Source organism: Mesocricetus auratus, unplaced genomic scaffold (genome assembly GCF_017639785.1).
Source record: "Mesocricetus auratus isolate SY011 unplaced genomic scaffold, BCM_Maur_2.0 Super-Scaffold_100006, whole genome shotgun sequence".
NCBI lineage: Eukaryota > Metazoa > Chordata > Mammalia > Rodentia > Cricetidae > Mesocricetus > Mesocricetus auratus.
The window spans coordinates 14,558,411-14,585,382 of record NW_024429190.1 but is presented as its reverse complement, the minus strand read 5'-3'; the positions used below and the strand labels follow the sequence as shown (position 1 = coordinate 14,585,382).

The window sequence follows — 26,972 nt, the reverse complement described above, 5'->3', positions numbered from 1 at the left end:
GCTCCCCTGTCCTCAGACATTACCAAGTCTCTATAAACATTTTTTTGCTTTTAGGTCTCTTGTAATTTTCAGTAAGTGATTAGTGTAAATGCTAGCAGGCAAATATTGTTGGCTTGTACAAATCCTCTTTTGCTCAGCAGTAGCTGTGCTCAGAAAATAATTATCTATGCCCATCACAGAAGACAGAGGCTGGAGGCAAGACACAGAACTCAGTAACCCAAGGTTATTTATTTTGAATGGCAGCTAAAATTCCAGCCAGAATTCACAGGGCATGTTCTTGAGCACAAGCACCTTCGGGTGTTTCATTTCCACCTCTAGAAAGGCAAAATAAACAGTAACAACCTGGGTGGTGTAAGAAGAGATAAGCTGAAAGGCTCTCGGGGTCCTTACCTATAGAAGGTGGCCTTCTGGACGATACCTTGAACTGACTGCTGCTAGACTGCACCGTGGTGGCCGTGCATGACACAGAGGATGTGGCTGAGGAGGTGGCCATGGCGACTGTGTTTGCCATGGCAACTTCATTTGCTTCCATGAAAGCATCTTGGAAATTGTATAAACACTTCTTTTTTGCAGCATTTTTCTTCTCTTTGATATCTGAAACTGCAGGAGCTTCATTGCTGGATGGAGGTGGAAGGGCTTCAGGTCTTGTTTCTGAGAGCACTGGCCCTAATATGTCACTCCCTTTGGAAAAGAATGGGAAAATTAAGACTTCTAAAAGAAATAGCACTTCACAAAACCTCTAAAGAACGTGCTGACACTGGGGCCATTACTGAAGCCAGGATTCCTTTGGAATGATGCTTTTATTCTATGGAATGTTTACTGAGCGCCTATTATGTGACAATTACTGCACTAGGTGTTTTTCAGCATCACTGAATGCCTTGGAGCCAGTTCTTGAGGTTGGAAATGTTTTTCCCATCCTAAAGATGAAGAAACTGAGGCTCAGAAAGGCTAAGCAACTTGCCTAAGGTCACACAGCTAGAAATCCCTTCAAACATAGATCAGAATGTCAGGACTAGCTTTTCTTCTGAGCACATTCAAGGTTGGGTGTGGGGTGACCAGGGGCTCTGGCCATCTGAAGACAGAGAGGTATATCAGCCCCCCATCTCCAGAAGCCCCTGGACCTAAGAATGCAGTAACAGTTGAGCCTCAGCAACTGAGACAGCTGGGAAGAAGGTGCTTGTTAGAGGGGAGAAAGCCCTTTAGGGTCAATACAGAAACCAGCAATAGGAACTTGAGTCACAGCATTCAAGTGGATGTGTCACTATCTTCCTGCCCCCATGCACTGAGCCGAGATCTGGTGGTCACCACTATTTGAGAACTACAGGCCAGACACAGACCCTGGAAACTAGATCCTTTGTGGCTGGGCACATGTGGCTCACTGTGCTGGCAGGTAGCATGGAGCCAGTGTTAGCTTTGTTAATCAATGCAGTGGATCCATCAGGGCAGATGTAGGAGGGTGGATGGGATGCTAGGGTCCAGGGCCTCCTGCTGGGGAGTGTGATGTGACAATCTTAATTGGCTCAGAGTATTTAAAACCTTAAGAAAGTTTTAATGAATTCCTTACCAGAAATTGTATCTGGCAAGAAAGTGCCAGGATTCCAGTTCTTATCATTCATCACTTCTGATTCCCAAAGACTTATAAATTTAGAACTATTCCACTCTGGAGTGTTCCCAAAACAGCTCGGGTAAATATGATCTTGAAGAGATGCATTGAATGCCTGAGGCTTATTTGTGTGACTCTGAACAGGTGCTGGCGGTAAAGCCTACAAAAAAAAAGTTCTAATCACATATCAAAATTAATATTCTATATACCTGTGTAGATCAACTACAAACAGACAAATTGCCTTGAGGGCTATGCTTCCCGAAAGCCAACATACATCTCACAAATGCTGGGGTAGAGGGTTACTTAGGAAGGCTACACATGTAGGTCAACCTTTAACTCAAAGGTTCTTGATGCCTTCAGGTAACTCAGCCACTTCTAACATTCCTGTCTAGTCACACTCTAAATGTGGTTCATACACATAAGAGCTGTTATGCAGTTTAAGTCTCCTTAGACATATTGATAAACACTGTCAAATCAGTTTGGAAGTACTGATAACAATAAGGTCCTTAATTCTCAACTCTCAGAGCTGTACAGAGAGCAACACAGATCTGAAGAGCTAGAGGGATTTTGGTTGTGCTGAAACTAGGGTGCTGACTTAGCTCTCTTTTCCAGGGAGAAAGTCATTCCAACCTTATCAGCATACTGGCCTGGGCCCTGAGGAAGGCCCTGAGAGGCCAGAGAAAGGGAATGGGATACAGTCAGTGGGTCAGTCAGCAATGTATATTTACTGAATGCCAAGATGCTGGCAGCTCCCTGTACATACCTGGGTGCCTTAAGGCTCTCCCTGCTTGATTCCTTATATAGCCCTGGGAGGGCTATGCCATTCACACAGCTGCATTGCCATGCTGGCTTCCACAGGGATGTGGGCCTCCTACCAGTCCTTTTCCTCAGAGTAGTCCACATTACCCTTATTTAGGATGAAGAGGTAGCTTTCTGCTACTTTTCAGATAAAAGGTAAAGTCCTTCCATAGCCCATAATATCTTAGGGAAATAAACACCCCTCCTCTTGTTCAGCAAGCCTGGCACACAGACCTTCCTTTCTTGTCTCTACCTCTCCAAGCGCGTATCTATTCTCACTTGCTCACCTGGGTCCAAGCTCTAAAACTTCTTCACCTGTACACTCACTCCCAAGCCTTATCCCAGATGCCACTGTCAGAGAAAAGCTGCTACTGTTTTTTGTTTTGGGTACTCAAGACCCAACGCAGTACCAAAGCAAGCCTCCCACTTAACACCTTGGGATCTAGCCTCCTCCTCCCTCACCTGCCATAGCAGAATTCAAGACTGACTTGACTGATATTCTAATTCTGACATCTCCTACATCACAGGCACTTCACGAGAAGATTGAGATCCTGGCCCTGTACCCCAGCCCTGGACAATGCTGGGCATACTGTTTTCCTTTGGTAGAGTCAAGTATTGCTGAGATCAGTGAGTGGCCCGTGCCCTGGGCAAGTCACAGACTTGGCATTAGGAAAGATGCCTGGTGACCCCATTCTTTGTGATACATAAATGGACAATTGATTCTGTAGATTTGAGTTTGAGGGCTTCAGGGGAATTTCCACTTGCAGGTGACGGTCAGATAGAGGAAGGGAGGGGGATAGAATCTGGGAATGGCCCATTGGATGTGGACAGTAGAGTCTACATCAGAAGTAACTGTGTGATTACTGACCTGAAGAGGCATGGGAGCCATAAGGGTGTCAAGCTAGGAGAAGACAGTCCGGTCAGTTTATTAGAAAGGTCAGCTGTGGCAATTGAGTGCTGATCAGCAAGGCAAGGATATGCTAAAGCTGCTGGTTAGGTGATGAGAAATGATGACATAATGGGGTGAAAATGGTGAGGAAAGGAGGGGTCTATGAGTGAACCTGGAAAGCATTCCTGACTCCATTGTGAGAGCATGGTCAATGAGAGGTAAACAGAAACTGGGCATAAATCCCAGCCTCCCTTTTAGTAGCTGTGTGACCTCAGGCACATCACTCAATCTTTTGTGCTTTAGTCTTCTCATTTGAAATCTGGAAATATCTATCCCAGAGGTTTTGGTGAGTGAGTACTCTGCCTGGCCTGTAGGAAGCATTGTTGAGGGCAAAGATGAATTCCCAGTACTTACTAAGAGTATGCCAAATTCCGTCAGCTAGACTGACTTAACACACAAAAAAGGCTGGGCAGTGACTCTACCAATTCCACTGGCACAATACAGAATATCCTCTAATCTGGTGGGCTCTGGTAGACTGGCGCAGGGTCCAAAAGTATTCTAACAGGGTTAATGGGCCTGGATGGACCACTCAAAGCAAGGGCCCAAACAAGCTGCTTTGGCATGGGAGCCCCAGGGAGCAAAAAGCAAGGAAAATAATGAAACTACATTTTAATAGACACTTGGTTCTACAAAGTAATAAAAAGGCTAAGAGTTATGTTGCTGAGATCTACTGATAAAGAAAAAGTAATTTTGAAATCTTTGGTTAAGGGGCAGAAATACCTGCTGGTGTAACTCAGCCTGCTCGATAGCCCATGGTATGGGGTGGTATCTCAGTAGAAGCACCTCCAGGAATCTAAGCTACTTCAGAGCTTCTTGAAACTCTCCTTGGACACAGCTGTGTACTGTCTGGTCCCTCACCTCTACAAGACTCATGTCTAGACCCTTGTTCATTCTTTCCAGTGCCCTCTCTCTGTGAAGACCCTTGTGCTCCATTCAGATCTGCTCTCCAATGTTACTTTCCTACCCTATGTCTATCCACGAGTTACCTGAACTGAAAGGTGCTCTTTCAGTTGTGGCTCAAGGGATGGAACGAAGGGCCTTGTGCATACTAGGCAAGTGTTTTACCACTGAGTCATGTCACCAGGCTTGCCACAGGATTTGGCATTTTATTTTGATCATGTTTTTGCCTTCTCTTTTGAAAACACTGACCAGGATTAACTAACCCGAGTGTTTCTAAAATGCAACTCAGGGCCTGGCACATACTGCGTGTTCAATAAATGATTGCTGAACACATCAGGGAAACAAGGGCCCATAGTTTACTTACACATTTCTTCAGAAGTTCACCTACTTAAAGAGGAGGCCCAATTGTAAAGACTGAAGGCAAAAGTGAGGGGATGAGTAACAAAAAAAAAAGGTTGTATTTTTTCAGTATTTTTATTCATGATGCTTGCCAACCTTAATGACATAAATATTCCTTCTGAAAAAAAGCAGCTCTTTGCCAAGTGCACTACTGTGGGCTTTGCTTGGAAGTACACCAGTGGTTAACCAATGAAGTTAACTCTTCACACAAATTCATAAAGTTTCAAAATCAACAGCAATTTTGAATTGTTCTCTACTTTATGACAAAAAGTTAAGTCATAAGAGAAAAATGCTTTGCTTCAAGTAAAAACTGACAAGAATGCAAAGAAATACCCCTTCATAAAGCTGTAATCCTTCAGGAGTTGGTGATCCAGACTGTCTCTTCCCTACCCACACCAATTCAGACACCAAGACTGAAGGATGGCATGCCAAGACATCAAGATACAGGACCATTAACTGAAAAAACTTCCACTGTACAGTCAGACCAACAGGAATTCCAGCCAATGAGAAAAGTAACACAAATATTCCTCATTTCTGAATTTTTTTGTTCTTTGTTTTTTGTTTTTTGCAATGCCTCCCAGGGATGGTAAAGAGGCAACGTCCTTTATATTGGCATTGTTATTCTGAGGCTAGAGGAAATAAGCACTACGCCTTACAAAAAACATACCCAACATCACAATAAAATCTCCAGCATGAGCTATTTTCCACACTGCATATCCCCATAATGCCCTAATCTAAATTAGAAGGAAAAGAACTAAAATGGGTATCTCAGAACCCATGCAAACATGGAAACAATAAAGTATACTTAGAACACTGAAAGAAAAATAACCCACACACTTAGGACTGTGCACTCAAATTCATCTTTCAAAAGTGAAAGAGAAATAAAAACTTCTTCAAATGCCTAAGGACTCACTTATGGTAGACTGGCCCTGCCTGGAATTAAATGACTTTCTTCAGACAGAAAGAAAATTATACAGGTCACATAGCTGGGTCCACATACAGAAAGATCATAAATAAATACAACATAAAGTATTTTCTCATATTTCTAAATGATCTAAAAGACAACTGCTATGGTCGGGTCGTGTGTCTGGGAGATCAACTTATGGACAGGGAATTCACCCAACACTAACTGGAAAAGGTGGAGAAAGGAGGAGCATTTTTCTGAAGCCAGTTAGACCATGTGCAAGGCTTGACACTGCAATCTTGATGGGAACTTAGTTAAGGCACACTGTGAAGTTCAGGGCAACAGCAAGACAGCCAAAATGTACCACTGATATAAGGTATTCAAAAAATGTAACATATAGTTGAACAGAAACCTTTGAAAATGAATATAAAACAGTTACACACTTGATAATAATCCAAATATATCCAAAAATCATTATCAATGCTATTTTCCATAAAAAATAGGGAAAATGAAAACATTAATAGAAAGCAGAAGCACAAGGTGTAAGAAACTCATCTAACCCTGTCTAAGACACTATTCAAAAGATTCATTTCTAATTTTTTACATTACATGTTGGGGGGTGGGCATGGGTATGTGCATAGGAATAAAGATATCCACACGGGCCAGAGGCATCAGACCGCCCCCCCAAAGCTGGAATTACAGGTTTTGAGCTGCCTGACTCATGTTCTTTGACCTGAACTTGGGTCCTCTGGGAAACAGCACACACTCTGAACCTGAGCCATTGGGCCATCCACAAAACCTACTTTAAATAATCCGGTAAATTAAAAGTAAAGATAGGTCTGTGAAGATGGATCAGTAGATAAAGGTAGTTGCCACTAAGCTTGATGACCTGACTTTTGATTGCTGGGACTCCATATGGTGAAAGCAGAGAATGGACTCCATCAATTTGTGCTGAATTCCACACATGTGCCATGACACTACTCCCCTACCCATCCAGTAAGTACATGCTCAAGAAAAATGTTTGAATTAGATGAAAGACCAAAAAAAAAAAAAAAAAAAAAAAGTACAGGATACAGAGAGAAGCCAAGAGTGAAGGAGAAATTTTACATTATAGTAACAACATATGTTTTTATTAATAAAAAGCTAGTAATATTTGAAAGACTTAAGAAGGAAAATTTTGAGTTTGTGACACATCCAGTTAATAAAGAAAAGACTTTGTCCAATCATCATCATAATAATTAGGGTGGGCATAAATGAAATAGAAAAAAATAAATTAAATCACAAGATCAGGATCTAGAGAGGATGGCTCAGTGGTTAAGAGCTAATGTATGAGTATGCACACACTACACACTCATAAAAATTAAGTCTTTTAGAAGATTTTTTATTTTTAGCCTGTCCATATTGAACCCGCTTTCAAAGGCCAGAAAAGGCCACTGCTGTCTTTCAGGCAGTCGTGTGCTACCTATCATTGGTGTTGTAAATCAAACGTGGGTCCTCCGGAAAAGCAGTCAGCACTCCTAACTACTGAGACATTTTACAGGCCCAAGTAAAATAGTGAGAGGGAGACAGAGGGAGAAGGGGGAGGGAGAGAGTAGGAGGAGAGGGAGATTGAGGGAGGGAAGTGTGACAGAGGGAGAGCGAGGGAGGGGGAGAGAGTGAGAGATCATTCTTTGAAAAGACAAAATTGACAAACTGAAATTGACTAACTTTTACTGAGAAAATTTAATTTGAAAAAGTCTCAAATTACCTAAATTTCAGTGGAAGCACAGTTACAGACACAGAATTATGGATGGGGTACTTACTTAGCATGCAGGCATTGGGCCCTAGGGTCAATCCCCAAAAGCTCTACATACATTTCTAACACCACTGTTCTATACAGTATTAGTGACTAGTGCCAGGGTACTTAGGTGAGGGAAAAGGAAAAAATGAATTGTTTAGATGATATAATTTTATAGGAAAACTCTAAAAATTCCAGATGTAAACAAAACCAAAAATGATTAGACCTAATAAATTCAGCCCCACACCAAGATAGAAGATTGAAAAAAATTAATTGCAATTTTATGTGTCAAAAACAATCAGAAAATAGCATAAAAAAGAATGGAATATTTATGAATTAACCAAAGTGAGAGGACACATGAGTAAAGATTACTGCCAATATGTCCTATTTCCATGTCTTCTATAGATTTAATGCAAACTGTCACAATACTAATGATGTTTTTATGCAAAGTAGAAAAAATTATCGTAAATATCACATAGAATCTTAAAGAGTCCGTAACTGTGGTGATTTAAATAAGAATGGCCCCCGTAAGCTCGTATGTTTGAATGATAATGGACTGACCCTCCAGAACAGTAAGCAAGCCACCAAATAAATGCTTGCTTTGGTCAAGGTGTCTCTTCACGACAATGAAACAGCGACTAAGACAATAATCCAAACCATCTTGAAAGAAAAAATAAGCTGGAGACTTGTATAAAATGGCTCTGTAAAGCTCGTCATAAGCCTGTGGCACTGGGAGTCAAAACAGACAAACAGGACAATGGCACAGAAAGGTGGAGGAAAGCAAGGAGCATATATCCCCACACAATCTTCTCAGCAGGAAGAGGCAAAATTGAGTGTCATACTATCTCACAACTACCAAATGGCTACTATCAAAATAAATAAAGTAACAGGCACTGGTGAGGATGTGGAAACAGAATTCTTGTGTACCACAGATAGGTAAGCCTGCAAAGTGGCACAGTCTAGGTGGTAAACAGTATGGCAATACAGGGACCGCAAAAGAACCTTCTACCATAGCTGGAGTTTCCAGTCCCTTTTATTAAAAATGGACAGATCAAGCAGGCCGAAAATCAGGAAGCAGCAAATGGATACAAAGTCTTCTACAGATTACCCAATGCAGAACACACAATCTTCTCTGGCTCACGGGGAACATTCACATCTTGGTTTTTGAAACAGGGTCTCTCTTGTAGTCCTGGTTGTCTCAGAGCTTACTATATAGACCAGGCTGGCCTCAAATTCACAGAGGTCCTCCTGCCTTTGCTGGAATTAATTGTGTGCGCCACACACACACCCAGCAAACATTCACTTCTGGGCCACATACACGCTTATAAATTCAAGAGCAGCAACCAGGCCAGGAAGTTCAGTTTCTAGCACTCTAGACCACAATACAATTTTATTAATTTTCTTATTTATTTTTGTGGTGCTGGCAATTGAACTGGGACCTTGTGCAGCTGGGCAAGAGTTCTATATTATAATATATATATATATACAGGGTTTCTCTGTGTTGTTTTGGAGGCTGTCCTGGAACTCGCTCTATAGACCAGGCTGGCCTCGAATTCACAGAGATTCACCTGCCTCTGCCTCCCAAGTGCTGGGATTAAAGGCATGTGCCATGAACACCTGGCTTTATTTTCCCTAATATTTTACTGCAGCATTTTTCTTGTCATTTCTTTTAACTTTTATATATAACATCTGTCTTTTTTATAGTTTAATGTATTTTAATAACAAACTTACAGGAATAGCACAGAAGACAAAACATTAAAAACATGTACTTGCATAACATTTATCTTAACAAATAAATATATCCTTGGTATAGAAGTCAGTAAATTTTTTTAATCTCAAGGAAATTAAATCTTCATAGTATTTCTCCTGAATATTTTATGTACAAAATATTTATCCACAATGGCCAGAGTGTAAATTAAAACCATGATATTAAATCTTACTAACAACTGTGATTCTACCACAGCAGAAACTGTAAACAAGGCAGCAAAGGACAGTGACACAGGCTGGCCGAAGAGCTTCAGTGTGTGTGGCTATCCTCCACACACAGCACCTACCCTTTGACTCTTGGTTATACTGAGACACCACACTTGTTACTTCTGAAAAACCTTCAAAGGAACTTAAGCCTGTGCCATTCTAGAAAAGCTTGTACTGTTTTCTAGAAGATCCTTCTTCTACCTCTGTGGGCTGTCAACATACTGTGTATTTAAACAGTCATAGCCAGAACTCAAATGATACAAACCAATTCTTCAAGGCCTGGTAAGAGAAAATACAAGTTTGTTTAGAGAAATCAATGTTTTTTACCAGATATAGATGAAATATTTCACCAACTGCACATACTTCCTCTACCATACTGGGAATCAGTGTCCTGCATAATAGGAAACACTCCACAATTGAGTTACAGCCACAAGCCTATCAACAGCATCTTATTTTCCACAATTAAAAAGGCCTTCAACAGATGTATTTAAAATGGATCAGTGTGGGGCTGGAGAGCACTGGATGATCTTCCAGAGGACCCTGGGCTGAATCCCAGCACCAACATGGCAGCCCCCAGCTGCCTCCTTCTGGTCTCTGCAGGCACCAGATATACATGTAGGCAAAACACTCACACATAATACAAAATAAATTTAAAAGAATATCAGTATACAGTCACAATACCAAGAAGCAACATGGCTGGCTGAATTACAGCTTAATTATAAATTTTAAAGTTCCTATATGACCATTACCATGTGTGGCTAGACCTCTGTATTTGCCTTCCTATACATGGATCTTTTGCATTTACCTGTGGCCTTAGGCTTAACAGGGTCAAAGGAATGGGTATCACATACAGAAATGGTACTAAAAGTGTTTATCTTCTTTTACTCTTTTATAGGAGACCTCTAACTTCCTTTAAAACAGCCAGAGTCAGGAGCTAGACAGATGGTGCAGAGACCTGCTTCAGTTCTAAGGACCCAGACAGTGGCTCACAACCATCTTAAACTCCAGTTCAAGGGATTCAATGCCCTCTTCTAATCTCGATGGATATCAGGCCCAGAAACATCAGAGGATTCTAGCTATTCTCAACACATTTTATCTATTGTGTTAAGGCAGGAGACATGTGTGCAGGCAAAACATTAATACACAAAAAATAGAAATAAACAAATCTTCAGGAAGGTAGGCTGGAGAGATGGTTCAGTGGTTAAGAGCACTGGATGCTCTTCCATAGGATCTGGGTTTGAGTCCCAGAACCCACACCACTCCAGTTCCAAAGGATTCAATAACTTCTGACCTTCGAGGCACACAGGTAGGGCACAGCCATATTTGCAGGCAAACATTCATGTATTATCTCTAATGATAATTGCAGGGGATCTGACACCCTCTTCTGGCCTCAATGGGTACTGCACACACATAAATGCAGGCAAAAAACCTTGTAAATAAAATAAAGGAGGGGAAAAGCCAAAGTAAGGAAGAAAACAGGTAAACAGATGAAAAGAGTGATCCCAGTGGACTTGGGGAACACTTTGATTAACTTATTGGGATTTAAAAAAAAACTAGTTCGTTAATATTTTCAATAAAAAAAATATACAATGGACATTCTTTTTTTTCAGCATTAGGTAAAAGCTCTACTTAGAAAAAATAGGAAGTGGACAGCACCTCATACATTTACCTAGAGGAAAAGAGGGTATAAGACACAAAACACATAGACTGGCTTTGACAACATATTTGAAAATGCTTTATGGTATTAATCTACCACCCGTGCACATAGGGAATCCATATCCTGACCACACATACCATATCACAGAGTGACCCCAGAGGACTAAGCCTTTTCCATGTCATGGCCTCCCTTTCTGTCCCACTTGAAAATCACTGTATTAAATGAACTAATATAGTTGGGGAGAATTATATCTTGGATTAGTGCCAACTTGGAACATAACATAACTAACATAACAATTAACACAACAAAATCTCAGCATTATGGTGAGTCAACAAGGCAAGTGAAAGCAGCTCAAGAGGAAAAGCAGCCTAAGGAGTAAATTAGCTAGAGATGGTGCACACCTACAGTCCTAGCACTAGATATGTAGAGGCAGGAGGATCCCTGCATGTTCAAGGGTAGCCTGGTCTACATGGAATTTCAGACCAATTTCTCTTTCTATATCTTAAAGTCTAAGATATTAGGTGTATATATATATGGTTCTCTGATGAGAAACTCAAAACCCGACCACTTTTTAGAATTTCACTGCTTTTCCTAAGTAGGCTCTTTGCAGGCTGGGTTTTGAGGAACTTCTTCTCTGCCCTAAAGCTGTATTTCCATAGTCACAGATAACAAGCTTTCTCTGTGTTGCATACTGAGCTTTTCTTTAAGCTTGCATATTTGACAAGGCGCTGGTTTTCAAGCTAAGGATGCTCAGAAAACATCAGAGGATTCAAGCTATTCTCAACTCATTTTATCTATTGTGTCAGGGCAGGAGTCAAGCTATGAGTAAAAAAATGAACTCTTGTCAAATATCCTGGAGTTTAATCTGTTAGCAATATCACCAGAAAACTCTAATTCCAGTGACAAAAATCACAATTTTTTGCTTTCTACACACTGTAAAGGTTCAACATTACAAGGACTTCAGAGACTACAGCCAAAGCAAATGTCTGCAGCCCACTGAATCAGGAGCAGATGCTGCTCTATACCCGGGTCAGCATACCCACTCCCATCTGCTGAAGTATATGTTTTTGTCAGAACTCCAAGTCAAGAGACTTCAAAGCCCTTCCTACCTTGGCTTACCTTACTGTGTGTGAAGGGGGGTGCTGTATACAAGGTGGGGTGGATGAGTGGACGAGGCAGGTGTGGAACAGTATGCAAGGGTACATGTCCATGAATGTGGGGGTACAGGTGCAGCGCAGGGTGTGTTGGCTTCTCTGGGCTCAGGAACTGATGGCCAGGAGGCAGGGCTCCAGCAGTCATTGCTGATGCTGGTAGACCAGAAGCTTCTTGTTTACAAACATGGCACTCACAAGTGTTTGGAGTTTGTTCCGCCTAAAACAACAGAAAAAGAAGTACTTGTTTAATATAAAACAAAGAATGGCATGAATTAAGCTGTAGTCAGCTAGACAATATGGAGAGAACACAAAGATTCAGAGTTCAGTCTGGACTAACCAGAGCCCACACAGGGAAAGGTACAAATGTCAGAGCTGGAGACAAGGAAGGCTGCAGAGGGGGAGAGGTGAGCCTCATTTTCCAGAATGGTATTTGCAGAGGCACTAGGCACTGATCAGGGACCCAACTGGGCAGGAACAAGGAACTCCATAAAGATACTAGAAGGAAGCTAGCAGGGAACTGGGACCAAAGAGGAACAGGTGGCTGGACTCTCTGGGCTCCTACTGTTCAATCAACAGCTGCAATGAAAACTTCCACCATGAAGAAGAGACAGGATGCTAGCTGGGGCAGATTGAAGAGACCAGTGACACCTCTTTATCAAAGCAAATGTGAGACTGAACACAGATAACAAAGATAACTCCTCAGGCTCTAGAATTCAGCCAAAGCCAAACACGGGTAAGTCTTTACTGTAAAATAGCCAGACTTCAGGGAAGAACAGGAAGAATCTGGACTTCCTGCCAGGACCTTTCCTTGTTCTAGCTCTAGTGCAGGGAGCAGCATGGAGCATGAAGACCAGGGACATATGAGTAAACAAGCCCTGCTACTAAGGAGAGCAGCTCTGTGTCCAGCAGAGTGGAGCCCAAAGAAGTAGATATTAGGTTCCAAACTTGGGACAAAGAGCTAAGGGGCCTATGAAAAATCAAAGCAGACTTGGTCACCAGGTTCTCCCAGCATCCCTCAGTCCCTACCTGTTATACGGTATGGCTGGCATACTCTTCCCCCAGTTGTCCTTCCCTATATAATTCATCCATTTTGGTTGCAAGGCACTTTTGGCTACTCTTCACTCTCCTGGCTCTCCTCTCTCTCTCCCCGCTCTTCTCCTCACATGGCCTGGCTCACGGTCTTGTTCACTCTGGACTCTCCCAGCTGTCCCTGCCTCTGACTATGCTCTCCCTTGTATCTATAACAAACCTCCGTCACACCTAAGAGCAGTAATGTCTTTCCTTTTTTTTTTTTTTTTGTTTTTTTTACGAGGCAGGGTTTCTCTGTATTGTTTTGGAGGCTATCGGTCCAGCCCAGCCTCGAACTCACAGAGATCCGCCTGCCTCTGCCTCCCAAGTGCTGGGATTAAAGGCGTGTGCCACCACCGCCCGGCTTCCTTTTTATTTTTTCAGCAAACTCAGTGGGATTGGACAGGGAAATGAATGAGATAGAAACACATTGGGGACTCTAGAAGCGAGAAAGCTGTGCAACACTCCTTAAACTATCCAAAGTTCACTGGCTGACTAGGAGGCCACAGATAATAGGCATTATCTCCAAAAGACGTATACAAAGGAAGAGACCAAAAAAGTTCACTGGAGTAAAAGGTAAGCAAGGGAAATGTTCCCTAATCTACTATACACAGATGTGCTGAGACACACAGGACCTTCAGAGAGATGAAGCAGCAGGGTTTGATCCAATAAAGCAAAGTAGCATAGCTAAAAGCAAAAAGGAACAACAGGGCATGGCGGTGCACATCTTTAATCCCAGCACCCGGAAGGCAGAGGCAGGCATATCTCTGTGAGTTCGAGGCCAGCCCAGTCTACAAAGAATGTTCCAGGACAGCCAGGGCTGTTCACACAGGGAAACCTTGTCTCCAAAAACCAAAAACCAAGAAGGAGCAAACAAAACAAAAACAAAAAAATATAAACAGAGCAGCAGCCATTCAGTAGCAAAAAAGTAATGACTACAGAAAACAAAACATACAACCCTACAAAAACAAAAAACCAGCAACCCCAAGGAAAGAGAATATAAAGTTGCTCTAGTATTTAAACCATTCAATTTTACACACACACACACACACACACATACACACACACACACACACACACACACACACACAAATTATATGTGTGTGTGTGAGACATGCCAGAAAATGACAGTCACTGAACAGCAGTTCTTGGCCCAAACATTAGATTGGCACACAATGGTGTCTAAGCAGGAATGACAGCTTGTTCAGAGAATTAAGGAAAATGCTTAAACAAAAATTCAACATAGAAAGACATAAGTTTTTAAACATATTAAAGATGACAAAAAAAAAAAAAAAGAAAGAAAGAAACAAACTGAGAACCCCAGAAAACAAATTAACCCTGTGTAAAATGTATGTATCAAAAACTAGAAGAACTGGAAGGGACCTGCTCCCTGCCCCCAAAATTTAATGTCAAAATGCTTCTCTCAGTAATTGATAATCTGAATACTGCAATTCTTTTTTTTTTTAAGATTTATTTATTTATGATATGTACAGTGCTCTGCCCACATGTATGCCTTCAGGCCAGCAGAGGGCGCCAGATCTCATTACAGATGGTTGTGAACCATCATGTGATTGCTGGGAATTGAACTCAGGACCTCTGGAAGAGCAGGCAGTGCTCTTAACCTCTGAGTCATCTCTCCAGCCCTGAATACTGCAATTCTAACCTCCATGAAGATGGCAGTAGGAGATGGGACCCTTTGGCGACTCTACCCTCAGAAGTATCCTCATTCTTTCACCCATCTAAGGCTTCTTTCAAAGAAGCCCACTGGTCGTTTGAATGAAAGTGGCCCCCATAGACTCATATATTTGAATGCTTGGCCCCAGTTGGTAGAACTATTGGGGAAGGATTAGGAGGTGTGGACTTGTTGGAGGAAGTGTGTTACTGGGGGTGGTCTTTGAGATTTCAAAAGTACAAGCCATTCCCAGCTATCTTCCTCCCTCTTCTCTCTCATTCTGCCTCATGCTTGGGAGAAATTAACATACAAGCTCTCAGCTACTGTTCCAGCACCATGTCTACCTGCCTACTGCTATGCTCCCCACCATGATTGTCATGGGCTCAACCGCTGAATTATAAGCCCCATAAACTCTTTCTTCTATAAGCTGTCTTAGTCATCAGAAGAAAACTACTACTGTATTTCAAACTTACCATAGAGCAATAGTCAAGTGAGCTGTGGGATAGGGACAAACATAGAAACCAATGAACAGAATAGAATGTAGGTGTGAATTTTTAACATGGGAAAATATGATCTTTTCAAAAAATAGTTCTAAGTCTAACCTTGCACCATAAGAAACCCTGAATCACTGGGAGGTGGTGGTGCACATGTTTAATCCTAGCATATGAAAGGCAGACGCAGGCAGACCTCTGAGATTGAGGCCAGCCTGGTCTACAGAGCGAGTTACAGGATAGCCAGGGTTATGCAGAGAAACCCTGTCTCAAAAATATAAAACAAGAAATTTTGAATCAAACAGATCACAGTGTCACTCAGAGGTAAAGTTATAAATATAAAATAAATAAACATAAAAGTTTTGAGATCTGGCGCCCTTTTCTGGCTATGTAGGCATACCTGCCAGCACAACAGTGTATACATAATAAATAACTAAATCTTAAAAATACAAAACAAACCTTGTGCTTTATTACCTTAAGAGGCTGTGGCAAGCAAGCAGGTGTGAGGACCTAAGCTCATTCCCTATCATTCAGCGCAGGTAGACAACACAATAAAATAAAAACACACCACAGACCTGAGAACATAGTGCAAACTAGAACTTGCACCCATATATAAAGAACTCTTCCAATATAGTAACAAGACAGAAAAGTAAATAAGAGGTAACCACAGGGTTTACCACTTCTCTTGTATTAGTATCAGCAAAGCTTCAAAGCATCAGCAAAACTTCAAAGCGTTGTGACTCTTTTGGGAGCCCTGGATAACACACTGACCCAGTATCCGTTGCCAGATCAATTCTATGGACACATCTTCTTATGAACACAGCGTTAAGATATACAAGGTTTATCTAATTGAGTAGTTTGTAATGGTCAAAACGGAGAAACAACACAAGTGCTGGCCAATAGGATTAAAAACAAAACAAATCCAGTATCTCCATAGGAGGAGAACAGAGTGCTTATCCAGAAGGCCTGAAGTTAAGACCCATTATACTACAGAGGATGGGAAAAAAAAAAAAAGACAAGGCTAAATGGGGATACAGCTCAGTGGTAGGGAGCTTGCCTACCATGGGTGAGGTGAGGCCCAAATTCAAACCCTTAGAATTTCTCAGACTTTAGTCAATATTCTAAATTATTTATAGCCAGCTGTGGCACCACACACCTCCAATCCCAGCACTTGAGAGGTAAAGGAAACATGATCAGGAGCTTAAGGTCAGTCTTAGATACATGGTACCTTGTCTCAAACAAACAGACGAAATCAAAAACAAACTAAAATACAACAACAGTCATAGAGACAAAACAAACAAACTATAAAAAACAGGACCTCAGTAGATAATTCCTCGGTTCATGTACTGCTCTTAATAGAGGACCTGAGTTCGATTCCTACTACCCATATCCAATGGCTTACAACTGCCTATAACTCTAGCTCCATAGGGATCAGACACTGCTGGCTTTCCTGGTCACTTGCACTCATCATGTGCACAATATTACACTAATATATGTAATTAAAAATAATCAAAATAACTTTTAAAACTTAGTTATAAAAATGAAGAGACTATAGAAAAGGAAGGTAGCCTTTATTATAAGCCAGGAAAGAAATGTTGGTTGAAGTAGCACAGGTGATGGGACACAGAGGGGAGTAAATGATGGCAAGATTTCCCAATTTATTCCTTTTGATGTCACCTTTATTATTTTAATCACATACTTACACTAATTATGATTAGTCAGTCATCTATTTGTTCTTCTTTTCATATAAAAAATGCTTACTGAACTAACAAGACTCTGAAGCTGGGTGTGAGAATATACACCTATGATCCCAGCATTTGAGTTTAGGTAAGAGAGTAATGAGTTCAAGCCCAACCAAGAGTGAGAACTGTCTCAAACACAAACAATAAAACCCCTGTCTTTCTTCTACAGATAAAACAAAAGAAAGAAAAGAGAAGGAAGGAAGAAGGAAAAGCAAAAACATTTCTCCAAGCACAGAGTGTTATAAAAACTAATGATAATTACAGATCTGAGCAACAGGAAACAAATATGAGTTGTATATTTTATAAGTATGTTTGTTTCTCTACAGTTCTAATCTTCAGGAATTGCTGGAATTAGCATAATTTGCTTCTATTTACAGAAAACACACAAAGTAAGAGATCTTTAGAAAATAGGAACATGGCCGGGCGTTGGTGGCGCACGCCTTTAATCCCAGCACTTGGGAGGCAGAGGCAGGTGGATCTCTGTGTGAGTTCGAGGCCAGCCTGGTCTACCGAGTGAGTTCCAGGACAGCCTCCAAAACAATACAGAGAAACCCTGTCTTGAAAAACCAAAAAAAAAAAAAAAAAAAAAAAAAAAAAGAAAAGAAAAGAAAATAGGAACACGTAACAGAAGATCCTACCTGCTGTGCTGGGTAAGATGGAGGTGGAGTGTCCACTTTACTCTCCTCTGTACTGGGGTTACTATTTCCTAGAGCCTCATCTTCTTTAGGAGCTCCTGGGGGCTCACCACTACTCTCACCATCAACATCTTCATCATCAGCTTCTGAAGAACTATGGCTGGTGCTGCTTACCTGAGGGGACTTAAAAGGCAGCATTCTGTAGCTTTAGTTTCCAAAACAATAGTAACATAAATGAAGTGTAAAGACCACCACATCCTGCATTTACTGACACCCACATTTCCTCATTAAAAAGCCACACCCATACCTCATCTTTCAGGGCCATGTTTTCCCCACCACCATTCAGTTCGCTGTGGATTCCATTCATGTTGGCCACCACGTTGGTATCATCGTAGTTACTCAATGGATAAATGTCAGCAAACTTAGCTGACAATGGTGCGACATCTTCATCATCACTACAACTGAGGCAAGCAGAGACGGTCACCATGAGGCCCTTCTTTTGGGGAGGACAGTGAGGAGCACCCCCCACTGAACACGACATCTCCTCTAAGGTCATGGGTCTTTTCACGAAGAGTGTTCAGTGTCACTCACACTACTTAACACCTCTTAGTCACCTGAACACAAAGAAAAGCCTGGATGAGTAACATCTGTGACATGGAGAATGATGGGAAAGAATGTCCCACAGTAGAAATGCTGAGGAGATCAAGATGAATTGGTATTACACTTTCATTTGTCCTGAAAAGCCCTGGAATAAAAGTGCCATCCCCAAGTAGACATCATTTTTATGAAAACATTAAGGTACAGAGAGCAACCTCAGGGCTTTAGTGTTTGATTTTACAGTCACCACATTGCTATAAAACATTCAGCTGACCAAAACTCCCAAGCATGGGTATGTAACAAATGCTAAATAAGCTAGCTACACTCAAGTCAGTTATGACAATCAACTTTCATCAATACAATGAGAAAATGACATGTTTACTAACAAAAAACAAACAAAAACCAGAATTTAAGCAAATTTTCTGGATTTAGCAGGTGGAGGTCCCACTTTAAAATATAATTTCTTAATATATGAGAAAAGCTGTTCTAGATTAGGGATGACTAGACATGCCCAGTATTTGCTAAAATTTATGCTAATCTGTTCTCTAATCTTGGCACGCAATAATCTCCAGAAGGTAAAAATGCTAAGGAACAGTGGTCTGCCTCCTAAGGAAAGGTTCAGGATTACCAAGTACATTGTACTCTCCCTCTCTCTTTTTTGTTTGTTTTGAGGGTCTTTCTACATAACCTGGCTATCCTGAAACTCACTAGGTAGAACAGGTATTGAACTCACAGAGATCCACCTGCCTCTGCCTCCTGAGTTCTTTCTATTTTCAAAATAAGGAGCCTGATACACACTGCACCAATACCTGAGGCTCACCAACAGAAGAAAAAAGCACCCACCACCAAGGAAGTGTGCCTTGGCCAACACAGAATTCCCACAGAGTTGCCGCTACCCTTGTGTACTAATCAGAAACTGGTTCTGAAATGAAGTGTCCAACTCAGCCTCGGCACACATATGACACACCAGTAAGACCCAGATTGCACTGTACTGCAATGACTGAAATGATGTTGCTGTTTAATCAGTTTATAAAACAGCACCAGGAAAAAAAAATGCAAGCCAAGAGTCACAAGGATTTTCAATCACAGAGGTTGGTATGACATTAATCATAAGCTGTTGGGGCCTAGAATACTGGAGCTGAGCTGCCCAGACCAACAGTGGAACGTTCCAGCTCAGGCAAAAGGCTCCTTTCTGTAGCTGATGGTCTACTACTGATCACACACCAGAGCCCAAAACTGATGATGGTAATCATGACAATAAGTGGGAAAGTTTGATACATTTGCAATTTCCTAGCTTCAATTTTCGATAGATACATCTGCGTGTTAAACTTCCATGTACCTTAGTTAGAACCTGTATAATAGCTAGTGGAGAAATCCTCAAATGCCTAAGGCCTGAGAGCACAAGTATCTCAGAACTTTGTTCAATGAAGAGTCAACCATGGACTTCAGCTCAGGCCTTTTCGAATTATTTTGGGGCTGGGATAAGACTCAGCGGTACAGTGCTCATCTAGCATATATAAAGCCCTGGGTTCTATCCCCCCAGCTCCAAAAAAATCAATTCATTGAGACCTGGAAGACAAGGAAAATTTTTGAAGAAAAATAAATGAGTGCCACAACAAATCCAAATGAAGTATGTGATGAGCATCTCCATCATGTGAACAATCTGAGGATCATGAGATATAGTCAATAATCCCTCAACACAAGCACCTCTGCAGGGCTAGTGATGGTTTCATGTTCAAGTTACTTCACTTAAGAAATCATTTGCCCAGTGTGGTGGCATATGCTCTTTAATTCCAGCACTGAGGAGGCAGAGGTAGATGGATCTCTGTGAGTTTGAGGCCAGTCTGATCTACATAGACAGCTACAGGACAGCCAGGGCTACACAGTGAAACTGTCTCAAAAACAAAAACAAATAGGAAAAGAAACAAAATGGCAGATGTGATGGCACTTGCCTTTAATCCCAATACTTAGGAGGCAGAGACAGGAGGACCTGTGAGTATGAGACCAGTTTGATCTACAGAGTGAGTTATAAGACAGTCAAGATTACTTAAGAGAAACCTTATCTCAAAAAACCATCCATCCATCCACCCACCCACCCACTCACCCATCCATCCATCCATCCATCCATAAAAAAGAGAAAAAGGAAACTATATACATCCATGTGCAGGCTAAACTTATGAAGCCTCTGCAAATGACAGCACAACTGAGTTTACAGCCACTTGCTAATATGAAGTGCACTTCTTATAATGTAGGAATTCAGAAAACACAAACTTTCAATTGCTTGCTAAAGTGATTTGAGTTCTTAGCAAGACATGGAACAAGCATGAACACTGGGCTGACAATGAAGAGGATGAACAGTTGTTGTCCACTGCAGGCAGAATGAGAAAATGAGACCAGAACTGCAAGACATTTCCCTGCATACCAACTGGCAATTATAAATTCACCATATTTTTTTCAGGTTATAAAATAGTATCAGTTTGGGTTTAGTGATTTCATGTTTTAACAGGTGTTTAACACACTGAAAGATCCTTTTTTTCTTTTTTATAAAAAGCACTGTAATGGTGATCATATATCTGTAGACTGATGTCTATATTTCTCATTATTAGATAAATTCCTGAAACTCTATTATAAAATCACAACTTACAAAGTTGGTGCAGAGCCATTGTCTGTGAGGATGAGTCTGGGATGTTGCTGAATTGTGATGGGAGAGCTGGAACCTGACCCTGAGCTTGCTGATGAGACACTAGGTGGGCGCATCTCAGTTAGATAGTCGGGAGCAGAATCCACTTGGAGTGGTAGCTGGTGAATGTGGATGTCATCAGTGACGGGGGGGTCCATGATACCACAAGTGAGGATGTGTGAGAGGCTGCAGTCATCACAAGCACATCTGATCGGGAATTAAGGACAGTTACCAAGAAAGCCAACTCTGATGGATGGGTTCAAACCTCTGCTTGTTTCAGTGTGGGCTGAAGGCCAGCAGTACCAGGACAGCCTAGCTCACCTTCGCCTGTAGTTGCAGTTAGGGCAGTCCGGCATGCTCAACCGAGACGATGACAACATGTGCCTCCTGGTATCTGTGAAGTTGTTCTCGCCAGTAACCACTTTCTTACTAGTTAACTAGAGGAAATTATAAAACAATGGCTTAAATTTGCAAGACACTTCTTCCATTTCATGAACCATATTTCAACTATGGACAGTAATCACACTCATTTACAATCCAAGAGGCCCATCTTTTGCAGGTGGACAAAACAAAAAACAGGGCAATAGCCGTGGAGTATGCAGGCAGGGCCAGTCAAATGAAGAACAAAGCATCAGAAACCTATTCCCTTAACGCTCTAGTCTCCAGCAGACACATACTACATGCATTTTTGCAGATAACCAGAAGGTAGGACTGCTACAGACACCAAGTTTACTTGGTGTTTACTCTGGGTGTTTAGTACTTGTTAGACAACAGGAATTCCAACTGGTATGTGGAGAAAACTGGATCTGAGAGATGCCTAGAAGCAGTACTAAAACTTGACTGACAATGGGAATCTGGATTTCAAAGGGGAAGGGTGTGCCAGAACTTAACTGGTTCTATCAGCATACTCAGGCAGAAAGACCTCTGTCTCAACTTCAATCTGATGCAATTGGCTAATTGGTGCAAAGGGAAAGGGGGGTTCAGGAAATATGGGCCCTTGTACCATCTCTCACAATTCCCACTGAGATTATTCTTTTCAAACAAGTATATGGAAGAGCAAGAAACAGGCAAATGCAGTCAGTTTATCTGAAGGTTAAAGGCCCGGTGTATAATGACTTTAATACTGGCAGGAGCTGTCAATGGTCTTCATCGGTACCCTGTAACACAGAGTATGCTTAGATATCTAAATGCCACTTTTCTGTGCAGTAATTTACATGTCTCTCCTGTCAACCTTACCTGTTCTTCAATTAATCTTCTTTGTTTAAAAATCTCCCAGTCTTCTGTTAACATGCGCTGTTTGGTTTTCATTGTCATCTAGAAAGGAGATATAAAAGTACACAAAAAACCTTAGTAACAACTACACAGAACATTCTTGAAGAAGATCCTTTTAAATGATTTTTTTAAATGTATATACAAGAAAGATTACCTATGAACAAAACAGAGGTACAATACAAAAGAATGAGTCACCAGCTATTGCATTTTGGCCTCTTGCTTGACAATCATAGTACTATCATAGGTACTTTTCTCCCACGAAAAACAGAACCTCAGGAGTTTCTCACCTCGGAGAGCAGGGTCCATTTCCTGTGCAGAGGGAAGTAAGTGCTTGCTCTCCTGCACCTGACAGGCCACCAGCCTGGTTGGGGACTCCTGGAGCTCCACCCATATACATGACCTTCCTACTCCTGAGAACACTATTCCTATTATCACCTTTCATCGTTGTGCATTACCAACACTAACACTAACATAAATTAAAAATTTTAAAAATGAAGTATAAAACAATGCAACTCGAGAATCAGAAGAAAATCTGAAAAAGATTAATAACCAAAAAAACCTCAAACATCTGCCAACCCACTTGGCACATTCTCCATTCCAAAAACTAAGGTATGTACAGGCCAGCTTGTACCCCCTCTCCCAAATCCCCAAGAGCAGAGATCAACAGCAGCTTCTCAGTCAGTGCTGAGACTGCCAGCAGCACTGTGGGGCCCAAAGCAGACACTAGCTGCTGTTGTATGGCACTGTTGCCACCTGTCCCATAGCAAATTTATGATCCTCTTTATAGAAAGGTCTAGGTGCTGCACGTGTTTAGCTCAAGTACAGAGTGCCTACATCACACTGGATTCCTCCTACTATTGTAGTAAACCCAGATTAGTATAGGTGGTAGCCCTTTACAGGAGACAGGAATCATCCCAGGTGGTCTTACCAGGACAGCTGGGATGTGACATTGTATTGTATGCTGAGACACCTCTGAGTTTAGAGCCTTTTGGTGGTTTGTAACCTTAACTGACTTCAATGATTCTCCCCTGGGGATAGAGGCAAGCTCTCCTATATTTGTTCTCAATTCGGGGCACTTTGTGCCTCTCCAGCTCCTTATCCCCTTCCAAGTATCAATCACCATGATGACAAGGGTTAGCCAAGCACGGGCTGGTTTTGGTGCTTCAGTTTGGTTTTTTCATTCTCTCTTTTATAGTAATTTATTGTTTTATGAGTATTTTGCCTGCATGTATGGCTATGTGCCACATGCATACCTGATGCCCACAGAGGCCAGAAAAGTGTGTTGGACAGCCTGGAACTAGAGTTATAGATGCCTGTAAGTTATTGTGTAGGTACTGGGAATCAAATCTGGGTCCTCTGAAAAAGCAGCCAGTGCTGTCAACTGCTGAGCCATCTCTCCAGCCACCTCTACTCTGGTTCTGACTGTCCATACAAGGTTCACATGCTGAAGGCTTGTTCATTAGCACATAGTAATGTTGGGAGGTGAAGGAACCTTCTAGGAGTTATCTCCTGGTAGAAGTTAGGTCACTGGGCCATAACCTTGAAGTACACATCAGGACCCCAGAGCATTCCTCTTCCAGCTTCCTGGAGCCCCAAGGACCTTCTTCGTCATGACCTCCAACCATGTGCCACCACAAAGCACAGCAAAACGCAAGGGATCTTCCTCTTAGGCTGGCGATTAAAGCCAGGTGTGGTGGCACAGAGCTGTCAATGAGTACTCAGGAGGCAGAGGCAAGAGGATCACAAATTTAAGGATAGCATGGACTACAAACAAATGACAAACTTGTATTCTCTCACAGTGATGGGAAACTGAGAAATGTCTTTTTGCTTCATTGTTTCAGAGTACTGATGACCCAAACCCTCACTGCTTCTCCCTGATTTTGATAACCTCAATAAACAGCCATGTTCTGAAGCCATAGATGTTCTCTAATAGATTCTCATTGTCCACAGTGCACTGCAGTCTGCTTTTTCAAAATCTGATTTTGTATAAAATAGAAAAGCTCATGTAAAACTAAATACCATTTATGTAATTCTCTTGCTATCATTGTAAGAAGGTGACCCTGGAGTTAACTGTCAGGGTCTTCCTAGAATTCTAGGAGGCAGATTCTCAGGGAGAAGTTAGCTTCCACTCTGGCCCTTCCTACTTCTGGACCCAGCTCTCTCTGCTGCTAGAACAGCAGGGCTCAGAAAGCAGATTGCTATGCACACAGGGCTCAGAGGAAGGGCAGTTGCTGGTCCCTTTTCTGTGATTGCCTCTGTGCAACTGGGCTGTCAGCTACATGTGGGGTCAGGATCTGATTCTTGAGGCTATAGGGGGACAGCTGCAGCAAAGGCCCCACCCATACTATGCCTGTCAGCCTGGCTATTCTCAGATTCCTCCCTCCCCCCAATCCATAGGCAGACACTGCAGCTAATTAACCTGCTATAGCCTGTCCCCCAAACTGTAATCTACTGTTCAGCTCAAGAACAGCCTTGTTCCTGGCACAGATCTGGTAAATCTGTCTATAAGATCAAACAAAAAGATAATTTAGGGCCACACTCACTGTAAAGAAAGAAGAGAGCAATAACTGTTTCCCCCGCAGGGTTAACAGTCTCAAACAGCAGGGAGGGCACTGCACAGGCAATGACTATGCGGAGGCCAAGGATACATCACAGCAGAATCAAAGGTTTCTCAGTGCCTCTAGCCCCATGACAAGCTCAGAAGCAGTGAACTTCTTACAGTGACAAAAGTGAGACTAGTCCACTGATACCATGAGGGTTAAAGTTAGTAAACAGGGACAGTTTTCTCAAGTTCTGAACAAGAAACCCTCTTTCCAACCACTGAGCAGCAAATGGAGAGGAGTAAGGGCTCAGTCAGTATCTAAAAGGCACAATGACCTTGGGATTCATGTGGGACCAGCTTGTATCTCAACCCAACACAGCTACACATATCTGTTTACAATTTGCCTTGCACACACAACAGTAGACTGCCATTTCTTTTTTACTCTTCATACCAGCACCTTTAAAACATAACCTTTAAAACCTAAAGCCTTGCAGGGCAGTGGTGGCACACAACTGTAATCCCAGCACTCGGGAGGCAAGAGCAGGCGGATCTCTGTGAGTTCAAGGCCAGCCTGGTCTACAGAGCAAGTTCCAGAACAGTCTCCAAAGTAATACAGAGAAATCATGTCTCGAAAATAAATAAACAGACAAACAAATAATTTTTTTTTGGTTTGGCTTCACTAGACACTCTAAAAAGGCAGGGGGCCAGGATGAATGGCAGAAGTAACATCTTAACAACATGTCTGGTGTCTCCTCTGAGATGCAGTGGTCACCTGGTAAGGGGTACCCCCCTTCAAGCCCATGTCCAGCAGGCACATCCCATCTGTCCTACTACCCTCTGCCCTTATGTCTGTTCTCTACTGGGCACTTCTAGATGAAGAATGGGCTCTCAACAGCACCATGATTAAATGGCTGCTGGACCTGAAAGGCCTGGTAACATCCCAAGGTCCTTCATTAGGACACAGAGGTAGTAGGTACAACCCTGGTGAGGGCCTAATTGCTGCTGCCACACAATAATAGCCTCAGAGTGCAGTGTGTACCTTGGGAGCAACATTTACCTGTTCATCCACATAGGCATCGATCCTCTTCTGACACTCCAGCCACTCTTCAGCAACTTTGCGCAATTCTTCCTCAGAACGCTGGTACCTCTGCAGCAAGGTGCTGTATGTGTCTTCATTACAAGTGTCATGTGTGGTGGTTCCTAGCCTAGGAGGGAGAAGACCTATCACAAAGGAAGAGCCCAGAAGCTCTGAACCAGACAGGAGAATCTTGCCACTTTTGTCTAACTTTATCACCTCCTTTTACAAAACATACCATACAGCAAGGCTGCTACCTGGGCTTAAAAGAATATATACACAAAGCACTCTGAACAGAACCACATATAAAGGAGATGGCTTAAAGAAATAATAGCACCTGGTGAAAGAAACTAGCAAGAATTCTAAAAACACTAAGGCTATAAGATATGGAGCTATATACATATTTATTAACTATATACATATGGAGCTATATACATATTTATATACTGGCCCAGAGAAAAGAAATGTTTAATGACAAATACAAATGCTATAATTATACACATCCACTTATTTTGAAGTGGAAATACATTCATATCAAGGAAAGGCATGCTGAAACATGTTTAATAAAAATATGTTGTGCATTAATACAAGAAAAATATGTGCAAAAAAAACACAGTGATATACAGTGTCTGCCACTTCATGATTTTTACCTGTAATAATCTAGTGGGATATTTTGGTAAATTTATTTATCTTCATTTTGCCTGCATGTATGTCTGTGTGAGGGTTTCACACATCCTGGGACTGGAGTTACAGACAGTTGTGAGCCATGTTGTGGGTGCTGGGACTTGAACCCAGGTCCCGTGGAAGAGCACTCAGCACTCTTAACGACTATGCCATCTCTCCTGCTACCCCTCCACAGTGGTTTAATAATGAAAACAAATAACAGAGTCACCGGGTGTTGGTGGCACATGCCTTTAATCCCAGCACTTGGGAGGTAGAGGCAGGCAGATCTCTGTGAGTTCGGGGCCAGGCCAGCCTGGTCTACAGAGCAAGTTCCAGGACACCCTCCAAAACAATACACAGAAACCCTGTCTCGAAAAACAAAACAAAATAAAAAAAAAAAAGAAAGAAAAGAAAAAAGAA

At 41.9% G+C, this 26,972-nt stretch overlaps 1 protein-coding gene across 1 annotated transcript in view; it reads right to left on the bottom strand.

Annotated features, from left to right (window-relative positions):
• Fam193a (family with sequence similarity 193 member A) overlaps positions 1-26,972 on the bottom strand; it is a 107,643-nt gene that overhangs the window by 18,506 nt on the left and 62,165 nt on the right. Inside the window, 9 exon segments of the mRNA XM_040746921.1 lie at positions 391-681; positions 1,565-1,763; positions 12,081-12,332; positions 17,727-17,906; positions 18,031-18,184; positions 20,965-21,207; positions 21,322-21,437; positions 22,237-22,314; positions 25,872-26,019. Coding sequence (XP_040602855.1) covers positions 391-681; positions 1,565-1,763; positions 12,081-12,332; positions 17,727-17,906; positions 18,031-18,184; positions 20,965-21,207; positions 21,322-21,437; positions 22,237-22,314; positions 25,872-26,019 — 1,661 coding nt within the window.